The sequence below is a fragment of the Akebia trifoliata genome, chromosome 8 (assembly GCF_017979445.1).
Source record: "Akebia trifoliata isolate Shusen 1 chromosome 8, ASM1797944v1, whole genome shotgun sequence".
In the NCBI taxonomy this organism is placed as follows: Eukaryota; Viridiplantae; Streptophyta; class Magnoliopsida; order Ranunculales; family Lardizabalaceae; genus Akebia; species Akebia trifoliata.
In genome coordinates this window covers 41,887,282-41,907,064 of record NC_141382.1, presented here as the reverse complement: position 1 = coordinate 41,907,064, position 19,783 = coordinate 41,887,282, and the positions used below count along the sequence as shown (strand labels likewise).

At 32.4% G+C, this 19,783-nt stretch overlaps 1 protein-coding gene across 1 annotated transcript; it reads left to right on the top strand.

Moving 5' to 3' along the window:
* Window positions 1-5,767: 5,767 nt before the first annotated feature.
* Window positions 5,768-17,292, top strand: LOC147396899 (phenylacetaldehyde reductase-like). The gene is made up of 6 exons (XM_086452194.1): window positions 5,768-5,934; window positions 11,764-11,933; window positions 14,265-14,456; window positions 14,626-14,788; window positions 15,547-15,733; window positions 16,900-17,292. The coding sequence occupies exons 1-6, from the start codon at window positions 5,814-5,816 to the stop codon at window positions 17,042-17,044; spliced, it is 978 nt and encodes a 325-aa protein (XP_086308320.1). The 5' UTR covers window positions 5,768-5,813; the 3' UTR covers window positions 17,045-17,292.
* The last annotated feature ends 2,491 nt before the right edge of the window (window positions 17,293-19,783 follow it).

Genomic DNA, 19,783 nt, shown 5'->3' with positions numbered 1-19,783 from the left:
AGGTTATCCACCACATGTCTTGTCTTGTCTCGTCTTATAGAGAGAGAGAGAAAAAAAAAAGAAGAAAAGAGATCTCGTTTTTATGAGAGAGAGAGAAAAAAAAAAAGGTGTCTCGTTTTTATTAGAGAGAGGGAAGGTGGGAGGGGGGGATATGTCTTTGTCTTTATTTAAGAGAAAGAGTATAAATGAGTTGTCTTTATTATAAAGAGAAAAAGAGAAAGAGGGATTGTCTTTTATATATATATATATATATATATATATTATATATAAAAAAATAAAGTAAAACAGACGTGTCTTGTTTTAATTAATAACTTGTTTTATTTAAGAGAGAGAGAGAGAGTAGGGATTGTCTTTTATATATATATATATATATATATTATATATATAAAGTAAAACATACGTGTCTTGTCTTAATTAATAGCTTGTCTTTATTTAAGAGAGAGAGAGAGTGTAAGTGAGTTGTCTTTATTATAAAGAGAGAGATAAAGAGAGAGAGGGATTGTCTTTATATATATATATATGGGAAATGTTCAGCACCCTAAGTTTTACCACACACTTTAACAAACGTTTTTTGTCCTACATGGGTTAGAAGTTTTGGAATGGGCTGATTTTTTGTGAGGATGATCTCTATGATTAGAAGATCATCCTCCCCAAAAATCAGCCCATTCCGAAATGTTTAGCCCCATGTTTACACGTTGAAAAATTGTGGACCGTCCATTTTTTGTAAATCAATTTTGATGGGGTTAGAAGTTTTGGAATGAGCTGATTTTTGGTGAGGATGATCTCCTCACCATAGAGATCATCCTCACCAAAAATCAGCTCATTCCGAAACTTCTAACCCATGTAAGACAAAACGCGTTTGTTAAAGTGTGTGGTAAAACTAAGGGTGGCGAACGGGACCCTATATATATATATATATATTATATAAAGGAAGAGACAAGCATTCGGATCGAATATTAACGAATCGGATGTAGCGATATCTGAATTTGTATCCGAAATCTATTTGAATCTTAAAAATACATCCAAATTCAAATCTGATATCCGAAAATTTCGGATAGTATCCGATTTTTCGAATTTGAATTCGAATTCGGATTCGGATTTCGACTATCCATTAACAGGCCTAATCACTCTCACCAAAATTATGAGGACAGACAGGCTTGCCAGCCATGGCAAGCATTCAAGGGTGGTTTTGTACCTAATAAAGTTACTTTTTTAAATTAGAAATGCCACTTAGTGCACGTGCGTACATGTGATTAGTGGATGTCAAATTTCTGTAAACTTGAGCAAAATTCTGACGTCAGGTGAGTCGTACACTAAAACTGACACTTCCAAGAAGCATTTTAAAAATCGGATCATTAATTGGACCGAAAATTTGTCAAATTGGTCGAACCCTGTTCAATTTGGACTGAATCACATTTTATTAAAAATTTAGAATATACATATTAAAAAAATAATATTCACAAAAAACCTGTGGTTCACGATTAAACCGATTTTTTTATAGAAAAAATTATTTAAAGGACCCTGACGAAGGGACATTTTTCTAAATAGCTAAGTTTTGAGTGATCTCTTAATAGTCCATTTAATAAAGTTTTTATTTCTAAATGGTCCCTGAACCTCATTCCCCTCCCTCCATTTTTGTTAATTGAATTCCTCAAATTATCGTAACTCTCGAACTCACCACCATTATTACGAAAGAGGACACCCAATTTTGGCATTTAATCGTTGTTTAAGAGCTTCCATTTTCATCAGACAAGTGCAACTAATAAGCTTGATAATTTTAAATTATTTTTCCAAAAAAATTCAATATTTATGGTTCACTTGGTTTAAAACTAAAAATACAAGTTCATTTTGTTTTTTTACTGTGATTTCTAGCTGGAGAAGATGAAAGATTGGATTTTTATAATGTCGAGTTCAAATTAGTAAAATGAACTCAATAGTCATTTAATTACCATCGAAGTTGATAATAATTAATAATGTGAAATCGATATTAATTTAATTACCATTGAACCCAATAGTATTTAATAATGTGAGTTTGATGGTAATTAATTACTGTTGAACTTAGTAGTAATTAATAATGTGAACTCGATAGTAACGATACTATGAACAACTTTTACAAAATGTACCATTTTGGCATTACCGTCAAGTTCAAAATGAATATTATTGAACTCAACACCAATTACTTTTTTTTCTCGAAGCCGATGATAATTTATTGTACTTGACGATTTCTTTTTTAAATCTTGAGTCTTGTGTATAATGATGTAGTTATCTCGTGGAATACAACATTTTTTTATTAATCTAAGTATCAAATATGGTATGTATCATTACTTATTGCTTATTTGTTTGTCAATTCAAATACCACATATGTTATTTTCTTGTTGCTTATTTATTTTTATCAACATTGACGATAATTAAATTACCACTGAACTCGGTAGTAATTAATAATGTGAACTCGACGATAATGATACCGTAAACAATCTTTACAAAATGTACTATTTTGGCATTACTGTTGAATTCAAAACTAATATTATTGAACTCTATAAAAAAAATATTTTTTATTATTGAATCCAACGATAATTTATTGAACTCGACGGGTTTTTATTTTTATTTTAAATCTTGATTCTTGTGTATAACATAGTTAGCAATTCTTCGAATAATTCGAGAATTATAACCGAATGATATACAAAACGATTAAAACTTTTGTTCAATTGAATTCCTATTAAGAATTCTCGACTTTTTTAATCTTTTTGAATCATTCACAATTTATTCTTTTCCCGAATTAAACAAATAAAAAATACTTTTTGCAAAAAGATTTAAAAACAAATTAACTTGTTTTTTTATAATAAAATTTTTTATCTCAATTTCGCATGATAATATTTTCATTATTCTCTCTTCACACTTAAAGGTTAAATCATTAATCATTGATTGTTATCGCACTAATCATTGTTTGTTATCGAATCTCATGATTATCAATCAACAGTTAGTTTTTTCACTCATTTTATATATCTTCTCTTTGTTCTCTGGTTTTTTTGAACATGAGTCTTGGTAACTCAATTTATTCAAATAGTATGTGCTTGCATTATGAAGCTTTGAATTAATAGTATGATAAATCATAAGAAAAAAAAAAATTTGTTCTTACTTTTAATTTTTTTTTCTTCTATATATGCTATTTTATAATAAATATTAAAATGGAATATCAGTAAAGGTATTCAAGTGTTATTGATTTGTAATAAGGCTTAAGTGTTTGATATACATGCATAAAAATATCATATATTCTTAATTTAACAAGGAAGAGTTCAAAGATGAAGGGTACTGATGGTGATTTTGAAAAATAAAATATGAAAACAATAAATCTTAAAAAGATAGGTGAGTTTTCTAACTAATATGTATACATACGAATTTTGAAAGTTTTTTTAGAATATTGAAGTTGAATTATACCTGAACCATTCTCGTATCACATTTTTGTTATTCTTCGAATTTTTGACCAAAATTTAAACGAACTACTACATGTATATTCCAAATCTTACTCAAATTAATCCTGCAACATTTTTTTGCCGTACACATAGTTGCTAACTATATAGTAGTGCAGTTATTTCGTGAAATACAACATTTATATATATATGAGTATCAAATATGGTATGTATCATTATTTATTGCTTATTGCTTATTTGCTTGTCAACTTAAACATCACATATGTTATTTTCTCGTTGTTTATTTATTTTTATTACCATTGTATGAGAAATGAACACTCAAATCAAGTATTGGCAATCTTATCAATTTTTTTGATTGTTTATCAAAAGCATAGACCGAAGTTTTCAAAGGTACATGCTTCGAGAATTTGTATGATTAGAAGGGGATTAAGATTACATAATAGCAAACTATTGTCATAGTTTTAATGAAAAAACATAAATCAATTTTAACATTTTCTTAAGACTTAAATGTGTGGAAAATAAGAAAGTTGTAGTCCAACCATTAGACTATGTTTGAATTGAGAGAAGTGGAGAGAAGAGAAACTTATTAAGAGAAGAGAAGAGAAACTCAATTTCTCTCTACCATGTTTGGATCGACAAGAGAGAACTTGGGACAACTTTGAAATTTTAAATATCATAAAACAGGTCTAGGGGCAGAGTTGGAACTGTAAAATATTTTATAAGGGCTTCTTTCCATTTCTCTCATCTTCTCTCCACTTTTGGAGATAAAGAAAATTAACATTTTTTCTCTTATCTTTTCTCCAATTCTTTTCTCTTCTCTCCCCACTTAACAATCCACACAAGAGAAATGGAGAAAAACTCATTTATTTTCTCTTCTCTTCTCACCATTTCTCTCAATCTAAACATAGCATTAGAGAAGGGTAAACAAATCATAATGGAGAAATATTTTCCTACATCTTGAAAGATCCTTACGAAGGATGTCATTGTAACATTGAAAACTCCTTAAATGAATAGTGATGATTTCTTGAAGTTGGATTTTCTTTACATCATTGGCATTTTCTTGCTTTCAATTGGCAATGACACCATCTTGTCAAAATATGTTGAGCTCGTGAACAACTTGACAAACCTACATATTATATCCATGGATGTACGTATGCCGTACAGTTAATGAATTTAATCAATATTTTTTTTATAAAAAACTCTACATTTATTAAATCAGACTCTTATATTACCACTATATCTCAAAATAACATCTAAACTATCTTCAGACACGATGGTAATGGTTTTGTTGCATAAAAAAATAATAATAATTATTGAAGATAAATACATCCAGCAAAAAGTTAAATTTAAAACATAGTCAAGTTCGACAATAAATTATAATTGAAAAAAACATCAAACTCGACAATTTTTAAAATTTAAAATATCGTCGAATTCACATACCATCGAGCTCGACATTTTTGTAATATAAGTATTGTTGAGTTCGGCGATTTTCATTATAATTATCAAACTCGACATTGCTTATACCATTATCAAAATTGTCGAACTCAACAGTTTCTCTAATAAAAAGTTGAGCTCGATGTTACAATTCAATTTTTGCATCTAACACACTATTTTCATCAAAATGACAGATAGAACACAATGGATGAATCATAAACCCTTTATAAACATCCATTTACTTGAAATTTCATGAAATGAAATCCTAAATATAATATATTCATAGAAAACTAGTAAAAGGGTGTTAAAACTCACCTCTTGTGTCGTTTTTGTTGTATAAAAAATTAGGAAAAAGAAATCGAGGGAATAAGAGAAAGATTTGTCTATTAAAAGGCTTCTAAGACTTCATATCATCATCAAAGAAGGTAAGGGTAGTTTCGGGATTTCACACATTGAAAATGGCATGTTTGAGGTTTAGGGACCATTTAGAAAGGAAAAGTTGACAAATTGGATTGTTAAGAGACCGCACAAAACTTAGGGTCCATTTATAAAAAAGTCCCTTCTCCAGGGTCCTTCAATTAATTTTCCCATTTTTAATAAAATCCGGTTGAACCTGGTGGACCACCGGTTCATTATGGTTTTAAAACCATTTCCATCCTTCCTACTACAATGATTAATTTTCCTTTTTTTGAAAGATAACTATTAGTACGGTGATTCAGTCCCTTTAAGAAGTCTATATATATACAGGGGTTCTGTAGACATATGAAGCTACTCATAAAGGTTTTTGTCTTATATGATTGAAAAGGTTCGGAACGAGCTGATTTTTTGTAATGATGATCTCTGTGAGTAGCTTTACGTGTATACGGATCCTAATCCTATATAGAGAGAGCAAGTCTTCCACATTAGATCTCCAGAAGCCAAATTTCAAAGAGGAGAGAGAGAGAGAGAGAGATGAGCATCGGTGCAGGGAAGGTGGTTTGCGTTACTGGGGCTTCTGGTTACATCGCTTCATGGCTGGTGAAGCTTCTCCTTGATCGAGGATACACTGTCAAAGCTTCTGTTCGCAGTCCAAGTAAGTATTTCTTCTACTTCTTCCCATTTGATTTCGATCTCAATGTTGGTTTGGGTTTCAGTTTTGATTCTGTTATTTAAGGTGCTGTTTGTTAAACTATAAAAAATAAGTGCTGAATAGCATTAAGCGCTGAAACTTATAAGTGCTGAATTTAAGCGTTGAAAAAATTGTTTGTTTAGATGCTGAATCATGTTTGTTACACATTGCTGAAACTGGTAAATTGTCTTTGTTACCCTTACAATCATATTATACATTGTTTGCATGTTTCAAATGCTTATTTATTATCAAACACAATAAAATATATTATTTCTTATAAAATTAAAATACAATTTATTTTTAAATAATAAATAATACTCAAATCTTCAATTTATAAATAATAATTCTATTTATAAAAGCCCACAAATTTCAAATTAAAAATAATAATGTCAAACAAGTTACCAAAATTTGAAATCAACTTTAAAAGAACTTAATTTTGGATGAATAATTTTCGATGGAAATCAAGGATGTGTAATTATAAAAGCACCCTATGAATTAATAAAGGCAACCCACACTATAGCCATTTTTTGTTTTGTTTTATATGGATTAAAGTTTTTGGAATGAGCAAATTTTTAGTGAGGATGGTCTATATGGTCTAGAGATCATCCTCACCAAAAATCAGTCTATTTTGAAACTTCTAACTCCCAAAAATAGTTTTCAAAAAAAAAAAAAAGGGACAATTTACGATTCTTGAACTTGTTTTGATAGGGTTAGAAGTTTCAAAATGTGTTGATTTTTTGTGAAGATGATCTCCTCATTATAGAGATCATCCTCACCAAAAATCAACTCATTTCAAAACTTTTAACCTATATAAGACAAAATAATTTAGCTATGGTGTGGGTTTATTAATTTGTGGGGTGTTTATATATTTATCTATGGGATATAAGAGGTAATATCCTTTTAAGAATAAGGACATACTTGTCCATGCTCAAAAAAACAAAGGGCATACTTGTCCGTGTTGAAAAAAATGAAGTGTTTACCGCTTCAGCACTTTTTTTCAGCATCAAAATAGTGCTGAATTTTTTTCACTTATTTTCAGCAATAAGCGCTGAAAATATAGAATAAACAAACGCGTTGTTTTGACAAAAGTGCTGAATTTAATTTTTTTCAAAAATAAGCGCTGAAAAATAACGCAAACAAACACCGCCTTAGTCTTTAATATCAATTAATTTGCGCTGAAAAATAACGCAAACAAACACCGCCTTAGTCTTTAATATCAATTAATTTGCGCAAATTTTGATCGAAAGCTGGAATAGAGGCATATCCATTTCGGGATTTTACGTATTAAACCTAAATTTTATGTTATTAATCATGATAAGTATTTCTACTCCTTTCTTCTTCTTCTCATTTAACATTGATTAATTAGTGAAAATTTTGATCCAAAGTTGGATCAAAGGCATATATCTGTTTCATGATTTTTTTAAAAATGTAATTAACCTAAATTTTGATCGAAAGCTGGAACAGAGGCATATCCATTTCAGGATTTTACGTATTAAACCTAAATTTTATGTTGTTAACCATGATCGGTAGTTCTACTTCTTTCTTCTTCTTCTCGTTTAACATTGATTAATTAGTGAAATTTTTGATCCAAAGTTGGATCAATGGCATATATCTGTTTCATGATTTTTTTTTAATGTAATTAACCTAAATTTTGATCGAAAGCTGGAACATAGGCATATCCATTTCAGGATTTTATGTATTAAACTTACATTTTATGTTATTAACCATGATCAGTAGTTCTACTCCTTTCTTCTTCTTCTCGTTTAACATTGATTAATTAGTGAAAATTTTGATCCAAAGTTGGATCAAAGGCATATCTGTTTCAGGATTTTTTTATGTAATTAACCTAAATTTGATGTGAAGTTTGTAACAATAAGGATTGAAATTACTGATCATGCTTCAAAAAAGTTTATTCTAAAAAATTGTTTAAATTTAGCAGTATTGATTCTGTTTGTATGGTCTAACATCGATTGGTTAGCACAAAATTTGATGTAAAGTTTGTAACAATAAGGATTGAAATTACTGATCATGGTTCAAAAAAGTTTATTCTAAAAAATTGATTACATTTAGCAGTTTTGATTCTGTTCTCATGGTCTAACATCGATTGCTTAGCACAAAATTTGATCCAAAGTAGGAACAATGGCATAGACATTTCAGTTTACGTATTAAACCTTATTTTTTTTTTTGTTTTGTTTTGTTGGGTGGGTGGGAGGGGGGGGGGGGGGGGGGGGGGAGGGTGGGTCGGTAAGGCTGTATTTAATGAGTTCAGTAACTTGGTGCTAGCGAGATTTGAACCCAGGTTTATGGTATCATCACCCAAAGTGTAGCGGCCCCAAATTTTAACACGAATCCTCATGATTCTATGCTAGAATCTAAGGCATTAAAAACACTACCCAAAAATGATAATTGTATAAATAGGTAACAAAGTGATAAAATAATAATAATGCAGTGGAAAAAGAATAATTTATAACCAAATAAGATTAAAGTGTGAAAACTGAACCTCAATTATAACCTATGATCCACTTACAATACTCCAAATACACAACCTCAACAAAAAAATATAAATAACTTAACCCTAAAAACATCCTCATAGGCTGCAACTCATCAGTATAAAGAACCTCAATCTTCGAAATTAGCTCTTCACAGATTGACTCCTCAATAGCCTGACATATCTGAAATGATGAAAGATAGCGTGAGTAACAGGGGAGTTACCCAGCAAGTAAACAACTATCTTCAAACTTACAGTCTTGTAAATATGAGGGTAACATCATTCTAAAGCATTTAAAGCATATGTAAGTTTTTCAGTGTAAAATAATAGCAAAATGCGTAATCATACTAGAAATATAAATTAACTGCAGGTTTTGCCAAAACATAACTCTCGAAATAAAGAATAACCGAATACCAATAATCATTTGCAAAAGTTATCAATTTACTAGTTCCACTATCAAAATGTAATATCATCCTTCAAAAATTTATGAAACACTTTGTAACATAATGTAAACAAGACTGGAAATATAAATAGATCATTTTATTAAATTGTAAATACTCCAATTGAAAATCCACGTAACATTGCTAATGGTACTAAATACAGACAATGGTAGTGTAGTTGATAAGAGCGTGGGAATAATGACTGGATACCTCTTAGGTAGGATCTGAATTCCAGACTTCATCGATGTGGAACCCCATTGTTAGTTCCTGATTTTGTGGTCGGTTGTAGCACTTACCACATCTTGGTGATCATTTATTCAACTCAGATTAGCTGTTGATTGTGACTATAAGGCAAGGTCCTTTCACGAAATATCAATACGTTTGACTACTCTAAACTGTTAATGATTCATTGACTATCCATCTTCATATATGCATATCAGGCGAACAAATGGTTCTTTAAGACTTCTCTACATTTCTAGAAGTTATCGTTACATCACGTAGTTCACCGGTAAAGATAGAGAGGAATCTCTAGGATCTCAATGATGCTACTCCCCTATGCATCCCATACTATATAGGGATTTGCCATTTCAACTGTTCGTCCTAGGATAATATGTCACTCCGAATATGATATGATAGACTATCTGTTCAAGCATTCACAAACTCTTTAACAGATCCCAAAATAGTTACATATAGTACTTTTTGTTTTGAAAACAAAATGGAAAACAAAGTACACAAGTGTGTGGAATGGATATCCAGTTTTCTACCATGCAACGATCCAACACGTAAAATAAACAACAATACTTATCGCCTCTCAATAACAGAATTTAAATAAACATGCAACATTGCCTCGCCATAACAAAAAAATAAAGTTAACCCTGGATACCCACTCGCCAACACACACAACGAGAGTCCATACTTTCTTTCATAGGACATCGCACCTACCATGCCATCCCTTGTACTTTTTAATGATTCAAACCACTTTGTTTTCAAACTTTCAAGATTTTGATCAAAATCCTCTATAAGCTTTGAACGAGTTGAAGTTGAAGTTTTAAGGAAGTTTAAATGTCGATAATCATCTTTTAAAACTATTTTGAAGAAATGACCAAAATTGGTATAAAAAAAAATAATAATTTGTGGTAAAAAATACTTCTGTTGGTGGCATTGATGGGTCTGTCGGTGGCACCAATGGGATCTATCGGCAGCAACTACAAAACCCACCTACGACTCAGGTAGTTTTTCCAAAAACACATTTTCTTGACTCCGAATTCAATTTTTCTTCAACCAAACCTCAAAAATCATTTTTAAATCATAGATTCATCCCTAAAACATCTAATAGCATATTCAAAATATGGATTTTGTAAAAATATCAATTTTTCTTAATTTCTAACAAAATATTAGGTTTTTGGATCGAAAATTAAGATGCATCGAAATCTACGACTATTAGGAAGATTTAAAAGCTCCCTACCTCAGATCTATGCCAATCCACAAGAAATGCGGGAGGTTGAGTTGGGTTGAAAGTTTCCTCTCGGATGTGATCGAAAACGCAATTTCTTTGATTCCCTTCGAAGCTTGCGACAAATTGAACGATTTTCTCTTCTACGCTAAAGTCCAACGGAAGTTGTAGATGATAACCTAGGTGGAAGATTGAGGGAGGCTAGGCTTTCTCTAGGGTTTTATTTTAGAAGTGAAGAATGTGAGAACTAGAAAATTTTGTAAATTTTCTCTTAAGTTTGGTATATATATAGTCTTAGGGACGTAAAGGTCATTAAACGGTTTGTTTTAGTTTAATTAAAAAGTCTATGTCCTAAATTCTGTTTTAAATGAACTTATAGTCTTTTTGGGTAATTTTTCGTTGTGGATCTAATTGTGTAATTGAGTTTCCAAAATTCTTAGTCCATAGAAATATCCCCCTTTTGGGTCCAACTTTGACATGGAATTCAAGGATTTGGAAAGTATTTCGTTCGGCCTCTGATTAAGGCGTGTTTACAAACTAAGTTATGTTTTTCATCCTTCTTGAATCTAATGGTGACGTTGGTTTTCCTCAAAAGTTTGTAAATATAAATCCATACTTTTAATCCACAATAAAATTTGTAGAATCATAACTTCCAATTTTTCCTTGAAATATGAGTTGAATTTCCGGGTTGTTACACAAAGACTTTACCAAGTAAGCTAGCACCTGCAATTTGATGTAAAGTTTGTGACATTAAGGATGGAAATTAGTGGTAATGGTTAAAAAAATTATTGAACCCTGATGCAGCTTCTTCACCATTCTACGTAAGTTACCTAGTTCAATTTGGATTTAGGTTCTGAGAAAAGAGGGTACCCATTTCAGAATTTCAATTAAGAATCACAAATTTCTTTCATCATTGCTAATCTGGATGTTGAAGTCTTTGAATTGCGGTCGTCTTCTAGCATTTTGTAAATTGTATAGTTTTCCAATACCTTTACAGTGATTACACACAAACTATTTTTCCAGGCACTTGATGGAATATTAACCTGATTTCACACCAATTGATTGATCAAGATCATCTTCTCAACAATGAAATCCATTTTTACATGTTTAATCCTCATGGAAAGTTGTTTTGAAGTTGAAAAGTCTGGACATTTAAACCATTAGGAGAACTTTTTTATATGATTAATAACATTATACTGGACTGGATTTTTTTTTCCCCGACAATTATCATTATGTGGAACATGACTCACTATGGGGTTGGATCATTAGAGACCCGTGTACAAATCTGTGAACATCAAAAATGGGTTTGGATATCCAACCCTAAATACACCTTGCATTATTTCACATAGAGTTTCTGCCATGACTTTTACAGACTAGGGATGCTATTGACTTTAGTTCATGTGATGTTGCAGATGATCCAAAGAAGACTGAGCACTTGCGTGTTCTTCCTGGAGCCAATGAAAGACTTAAACTGTTTAAAGCAAACTTATTGGAAGAAGGATCCTTTGATTCTGTAGTTGATGGATGTGAAGGTGTTTTTCATACAGCATCTCCATTTTTTAATACACCAACAGATCCGCAGGTCCATTCTCTGTCACTTTTGCTGCAATTATTATAGATGTTTGTTGTGAAAGTTCATGTACTTTGACTGGTCATCAAGATTTGATGCCTCCCATATTTGAAGGACTTCTTGTCATTCCATTTTGTGATTATCGTGTTGCACATGTATCTTGGTATCTGTTGGTTCTTTCTTTTATGGGATTGTTTTACATGGACAAATGCTTCTTTTCTTGATTGTGATTTCCTGCAGTCTCCTACATGCATGGGATTGGTGTCTATTGAACTAACTGCTCAACAGGAGTTAATAGGCTGGCATTGTTTTAGTTCTTAAGACTATGCTATTTAACTTAATAATCAATTTGTGGTTAAGGATGCTAAAACCATCGCTAGTGTTTTGAAAATGTCAACTCTAGATTTAGTGAGTACACTTACCAGCATCCCCAGGATCTCGGGCAATTAAAATGGAGCATTTTTACAGGCTTACGGAGATCTCGTTCCGTAGGAGCTGAAGTTACTGATGATCACAGACACTAAATTTGTCGACATCACTGGTAGCCGATTGGTTGCTGTGCAAATTAAATAGTGGAATGCTTATTTTAAGAAGTTAATCTTTCGGAGACTTCTCTTCCTCTCCGCTCCCTCATGTTATTTAAGTTTCAGATTTGAAGTGTTTTTGTCATTTCATTTTCTTGGTTGGATACCTGTTAATAAAGCATTGTTCTGGTTTCTCTGCTATTTAGACCTTGCTTGGGATGGCCTTATGCACTCATATTCCATTATGCACCTAGGTCTGAATGCCTGCCCTCTTTGCCCCCCCTCTCCCCGGGAAGTAATTGAGTTTGTGCATAAATCCACTTTTGCACAAATCGGGTAATTTAAATTCCCCATCTTTCCATTGAATCAAAAAAAAAAAAAAAAAATCAATAGGAAAAAGCCTCATCTTCCCCAAATTGACAGAACCTATCACATCTTCGCTCTTTACTTGAACTTGGTCGTGCTTCGTCACAGAGTCACCTTGGTCCATATCATCAGCGCCTACAGTGTAAGCCCTCCAGTAATTCCCCAGTGGCTTCTGGACTTTTGTACCCCTCTCATGTTGTCATGCCATTTGATTCCGTCCCATCTCTCTCTCTCTCTCTCTCACACACACACACACACACACAAACAATATTTTGGTTGACCAAATCAACATAAATGGGTTAACTTTATATCATTTTCCTTGCTTGAGTTAACTTCATATTAGTTTCCTTGTTCTTACCGTGTAACATTGAACGTACCATTGCAAACAGATTTTCTCATTGTCACTCCATGCGTGATCCAAGTTCCCATAATTTGAATGCGCATATCCTTGCGGTGATTTGATTATAACATCCTGAACACCCATTTTTCCAAGTCGTGCATGCCAAATTTTCATGAAATTGTAAGTGCGCAGCTCCAAAATTTCCTTGCGAACCGTTTGTTTGCAATCCAAAGAGGGCTGGTACTTCAACAATGCAGATTTATGTTGCATCAAATTTAGGGTTTTGCAAGTAATTGACTATAAGTTGATGGACTTTGAAAATCTAGGAATTTGCATTGCAAAACAGAATAACATGAACTTTGTGTCACTTGTGCATGCTTGCTGCATCAGAAGCACTAGAAAATGGAGAATTATTCTAGTGCCTCATGAAGGAGGTCTCTGGCCACGCTAAAGTGGAAGTATTTCTCTAGGGTATCCCATGCTTGATGAAAATTATTTTTGGTGGAATATTTGTGGACTATCTTAACCAAAACCTTCAGTATTGGAAAGTTCATATTAATTTGTTTGCTTTTGAGGCTGAGTTTCCATTTGTAAAGTAGACATCAATGTATTTTCTTAGGTTTTACTAGTGTTTTGTAATTTTCCCACTTCTGATTTTCTCCCTTTACATGATTGACCATGGCTAAATAGGGAAGACAGTAACAAACCCAGAATGTAATTAAAACCTAAATCAATCCATATGTAGTATTATCACTGCGATCTTTTGCTTATTACCCGAGGCACATATAGTTGACAAAGCTGCACGCTTATCATATGTTCACTTCAATTACATTTCACAATATTAAATATTGAAGTAAATCCTATTATCTTCCATTTCGTACTTTTATTGCTGCAAATATTGTTCTACAAAATAACGTAGTACCCAGGATGTCATGAACATTGGACAGACACGGAATTTAGCGGACAAAATCTTAAAAGTAGTTTTCTCCTTTGTGTTCTATTGCCAGAATGTCACTCTTATTTTATCATATGCACACTTATTTCTTTCCTGTTAACAAGTTAACTACATGTAAAGCATCCTTGTCTGTTATAAATCTCCACTCCATATTTCAGGCTGAACTAATTGAACCTGCTGTGAAAGGAACTCTTAATGTTCTTGGTTCCTGCTCAAAAACTCCATCTGTTAAAAGAGTGGTTGTTACGTCCTCTATGGCAGCAGTTGTAGTCAATGGGAAACCTCTAACTCCAGAAGTGGTAACTGATGAAACTTGGTTTTCTGATCCAGAGTTTTGTGAGAAAGCAAAGGTGTGGTTCATGTGCCCATTTTATTATTAGAGGATTAAAAGCCTGCAATGCAATAATTTCTTTTATATTGATTTTTGTTTGGTTATCAATATGTTTCTATTCTAACAATATGCATACATAGCAGTAACTTTTTCTATAAGCTATTGACAAATTCTTTGGTTTCTATCAGCTTTGGTATGTACTTTCAAAGACCTTAGCCGAGGACGCTGCTTGGAAATTTGCAAAAGAGAACAACATCGATATGGTTACTATAAATCCAGCAATGGTGATTGGTCCTCTTTTACAGCCTACGCTTAATACAAGTGCGGAGGCTATTCTCAACCTAATAAATGGTATGTTTGATGTGTTATTAAGGTTAATGTATATGGCTTTTCCTCCTACCTGAATATCATCTTATTTTTCATCTTACTGACTAAATGAGCTCTAGCTAACTGCTCCCACAAAAAGTATGAGTTTCAAGAAAAAATATGTTTCCGAAAATGTGTTCCATGAATAGGAATAGGGGTTACTCTCTCTTATCTTTGTTTTGAATCGCAACTTTTTATGAAACTTAATAAAGTTAAGAGTGCTTATCAATATGAACCAAAGTGAAAGGGTACATCTTTCAAGCACCGATGATCTACATATACTCAACTAACATAAATTACGTCCTCTAATCAGTTTTATATTTACTCGTTTGCAAAATTTTCATTACTTGCCAACATCAGCTTCATTTGCATTCTTGCCATTGTTAGCGCCTTAACCCAACTATATGGGATCTGGAAAAGAAAAAAGAATTTGTAACACAATTCTGTTTCCAGCATCACATGTGAGCATTACACTCCTTATAAGATCTTTTTTTTTCCCCATTCTGTATAACTGATTTTGAGAACTAGAAGTTAAGGTATAAGTGGTATGAGGCCTTCTGTTGAACTTTACGAGATTAACACCTAAAATAATATTTACCAGACTGTTTCATCATATACATTTTTCCTGACAAATTTGTGTTTGTGTTCGTCAAAAAGAAAGAAGATAAGGTCAATTATACAGAAAACTTTATTTTCTGATATGTGTCATTCATATGATGTGTCTGAGATTTTATCTGTGGCAGGAGCACATACATTTCCCAATATAACTTTTGGATGGGTTAATGTTAAAGATGTTGCCAATGCACACATTCTGGCATTTGAGATTCCTTCAGCCAGTGGAAGATATTGTTTAGTAGAGAGTGTTGCTCATTATTCAGAGCTGGGGAAGATTTTGTATCAGCTTTACCCTGCTCTTCAGCATCCCGAAAAGTAAGTTCAAAGCATTTGCAAGGATTTCTTTAAATATATATATATATATATAAATAAATTAATATGCCAAAAGAAGAAGTAATTATGTTTGATCTACACTTCACACTCTGGCTAGAACAATATGACACACTTGCATGGCCTCTATCCAATATTTGGGCAAAATCAATCTTGGAAATCCATCTTTCCGATCTTTGGGAAAAATCAATCATGGAAAATGTAGGATTCATAATCCATGGAATGTTATTTAATAGTTTGTGTTTATGGGTGCACATTGTAGCAAACGTGGTTTGTGTGTGTGTGTGTGTGTGTAGCGACTATTCTCAAGGATTCCTTTTATAGGATCAAGGACATGAAATGCATTGCGATGATTTTATTGGCGGCTATAGTCTCAATGAATTTACTTTCATTGGACCCTATAAACAACTCTAGAGAAATATTTTGCAGTCCAAGGGCTTTAGAATAACAAGTAAAACCAAGACAGTATTTGGAGTGCATTTGAAGTATATCTAGATTCGCCTACCAATTAATCCCATAAATAATGTCATTGCAAATAGAACTTCCCATTATAATGTCATATTCCAGAAATGTGTGTACTTCAAAAAATGGTAGTTCCTAACATATGTGTGAGCATGTTTTCTTTCTGTTGCTTTCAAAATTGCTTCACCTTTTTTATAGTTTAGGCTAGGAATGAAGAAGAATGAAAGGGAGAAGAAAAGAGAAAGCAAGAGGATATTCATGATGGTTCTCCTCAATCTTAGGCTATTTTGCACATCTGCAATGTTATGGGATAATTACATTACATTACATTAAAGCTAACCCTTAAATTACTTGGAAATCTTATATCCAAATTTACATCAATATTCAGCTTGTTATAGTAATAAATATAAATATGGTAGTCTTCTAGTGGAAATTCCAATGTTATGCTTGACATTCTGAGAAATTGTATCATTTTCTATATGTGAACTCATTCTCTTTCATAGTCTTGATTTCATATCTCAATTACTTCCCTCACTAATAATGAGGGCTACTTTGTACGTCACCTTTGCAATTTTATGAGATATGAACCCAATCCATTAAATTAAGATGTCTGAACTGAAACGAACCCATTGATGATTGACCAAGTCTTAGAAAATGCATTTAACAACTGTATTTTTGGTTCATGACAGGTGTGCAGATGACAAACCCTTTGTTCCAACATATCAGGTTTCCATTGAGAAAGCAAAAGGCTTGGGCATTGATTTCATTCCTCTGGTGGTGAGCCTCAAGGAAACAGTTGAAAGCTTGAAGGAGAAAAGTTTTATCAGTTTCTGATTCATCGTAGGTGCTAGTTATCTTAAATAAAATAAGGAAAATGCTGGCGTGACACTGAAATAAATATTGTTTCTTTGCGCACCTCCACATCCGCAATGTGTGAAACGATGTCAATTTTAATGTCACTCCAGCATGACTCAAATAAAGGGTTCCCATGTTGCAAGTAGTCAACTTTGCCTCCTTTGGTCATGTTGGTTTGAGAGCACCGTTGTGGGAAAAAAATAATAATTCTGGAGTTCAGATGTTGAGCTTTTATGAGTGATGACCATTCAGGACATGAATTCTATCTCTTTCTCTCTCCATTGACTTAAGAAATAAAGCACGATCTTAACCATCTAAACATAAAATCGATTGGTTGGGACTTACCCCTGAGATAAGTATAATCAGGATATATGTTACGAAGACATGCATAAAGTTTGAACAAACAGTTGCATGATGTTGTATTTACATCGTCAACCATTGAGGGTGTGCCACATCACTTAAGACAGTTTCATCCAAGATTTGAGGGAAAGAAGTTTTATTTTTCTAATAAAAAAAAATGTCATCTAAATCATGAGTACAAAAGGATTTGAGTTGTTACTTTTTCTCAATTTGATGTTTTGTGGAGTAGAACAAGAGCTCCAGGAAAAATGGGCTACAGAGGATCCGCTCTCATCCTAACTAATGCGTTTGGGAATGCCACAGTTTTTCCCTCCTACACATACCACATAGCATGCACCAGAAGTGAAATCTTTAAAATTTAGATAAACGCAGGAGTGTCCATCCACATTATTGTGTGGTGTTTTTTTTTTTTTTTTTTGAGCTCTTAATGCATCTGTCATGCTCGATTGGGTATCACTTTTGTCCTATTTTAAACCAAAATTCCAGAAAATATTCCAATACTAAAGACCTTATAAATGATCTAACCTATTGTTTATTTTCAAGTAGATGACAAACATGGGGCCACACCAACCATATGATTTTGTGGTAGAATGAATGGTTTTTATTTTATTTTATCTCATTATATGTTTTGTTGTGTGAATTTTTTACCTTTTTGTAGTTTATTGGAATTTGGAATCACATTTTTAAAACTAGCAAGAGAATAATGGCATGATTGTGGAAGAAAGGGTTAGGATTTGATTTTTTCAGGATTTTGGTCTACATAAGAGATACAAGAGCATTTTTAACATTAGATGTATGACACAATTCATTGACATGTTGTAATGCAATTTTCAGGTTCTGGGCTCTGAGCTCCTAGTCTTGCTTCGTATTGTAATTAATAATAACAACACTTTAGGTTGTAGATTAAATATAAATTTTTTTTTTGGGTTGTGGAATGGTGTGCATGTTGGTGTGGGACCAAGTTTTGCTATATTTGTGGGAGAGAGATGTTGATGTGTTACATTTGTACGTGCAAGGAGAATTCGAGACCTATTATATCTTTGGTTATTGTTTCCACCACATTAGCTATGATTGCTCATCAAAAAACAATTTCTTTTTATACTAGAGCCAAGGTTGTGAAAATATTGATTCTTTTTTTTGGTTGTAAATTATTGATTTCTTTTGCCTCTACAAATATTTTCCGTCTGATACAAATGATATTGATCGAGATGCAACTTATGATTTTCCTTACAACAACACAAATAACTTGGAGGAAGATGTGTGGGGTGTCATAGGACTAGTCATCTTCCAATGAAAATGCTAATAAGTCTTTGAGTTCAACAAGTGGAGTAAAATTTATGTTCCAATTTTGTAGATAAAACAAATTTAAGGAAATGATGTAGTGAAAAAATTATCGTTCTTTTTTATATTACATATAAGAGTTTTGTGGCAAATGTTGGGGTATTGCAAGTTCCGCAACTTTAAATAAATTTCTTTATAGTTAGTAGTTTGCGAAATGCATTTTCAATGTTGTTGCTTGTTGCTTGATTGGTTATGGTTTTCAAGATTCAGGTGTTTATTAAACGCACATCATATTTTTTTTTTTCTCTATAAATGGAAATCTACTTTACAAATCTGTATCAAGCAAGAATAGTAGCCATGATTCTCTGCAATCCACAACTTCTTGTACCACCTTTACATAGCTTTATTTAATTAAGGTGTTAGGCTGCACAACACCAACCTGCAGGAGAGCTGCATAATGGTTTTCTGTAATCCACAACTTTTGAGCAATTTCTAGTGCTTCATCTAAGATCATGTATACTTGAGCCAATGTTAGAAGATTCTCCATGTATCAATATTATCTACTACACAATGGAAAATTCCTTTTTTTTTTTTTTTTCACAATGGCTTAATAAAAGTTACATGGTTAAACGCTACCAAGGTCATGGTTACTGGCAATCATTGATACATTTTCATATTCTATTTTTTTTATTTTGTATTGTAATTATAAATACTGTTAAACAATGTTGGAATAAAGATTATACTGTTTTTAAGTATATTTCCAAAATTCTATACTTATTTATTTATTGTCTTTGTGTATAATGAATAACATTGATGGCAAACTATACGTATCCACCATGTTGTTCATGTGGTCGAGTGATGACATTAGTTACAGGTAAAACAAAAGAAAATTATGGGAGGATGTTTTATAGGTGTCCATCTTGGCAGGTAATATGGTATTGATATTAATGTTGGGTGCGTACTTATATTTAGTGACATTGATATTAATTCATGTGTTATTTTTATTTATAGAGATATACAGGGTCTGTTCTGTGGGTAGATGAAGTTGACATTATCAATGATAGTGTTTCTCAAGAT

Coding starts and splice junctions, on each gene's coding strand:
- LOC147396899 (XM_086452194.1), top strand. CDS start 5,814: ATGAGCATCGGTGCAGGGAAGGTGGTTTGCGTTACTGGGGCTTCTGGT. Junction 5,935..11,763: donor AGCTTCTGTTCGCAGTCCAA/GTAAGTATTTCT, acceptor GTGATGTTGCAG/ATGATCCAAAGAAGACTGAG. Junction 14,457..14,625: donor AGTTTTGTGAGAAAGCAAAG/GTGTGGTTCATG, acceptor GGTTTCTATCAG/CTTTGGTATGTACTTTCAAA.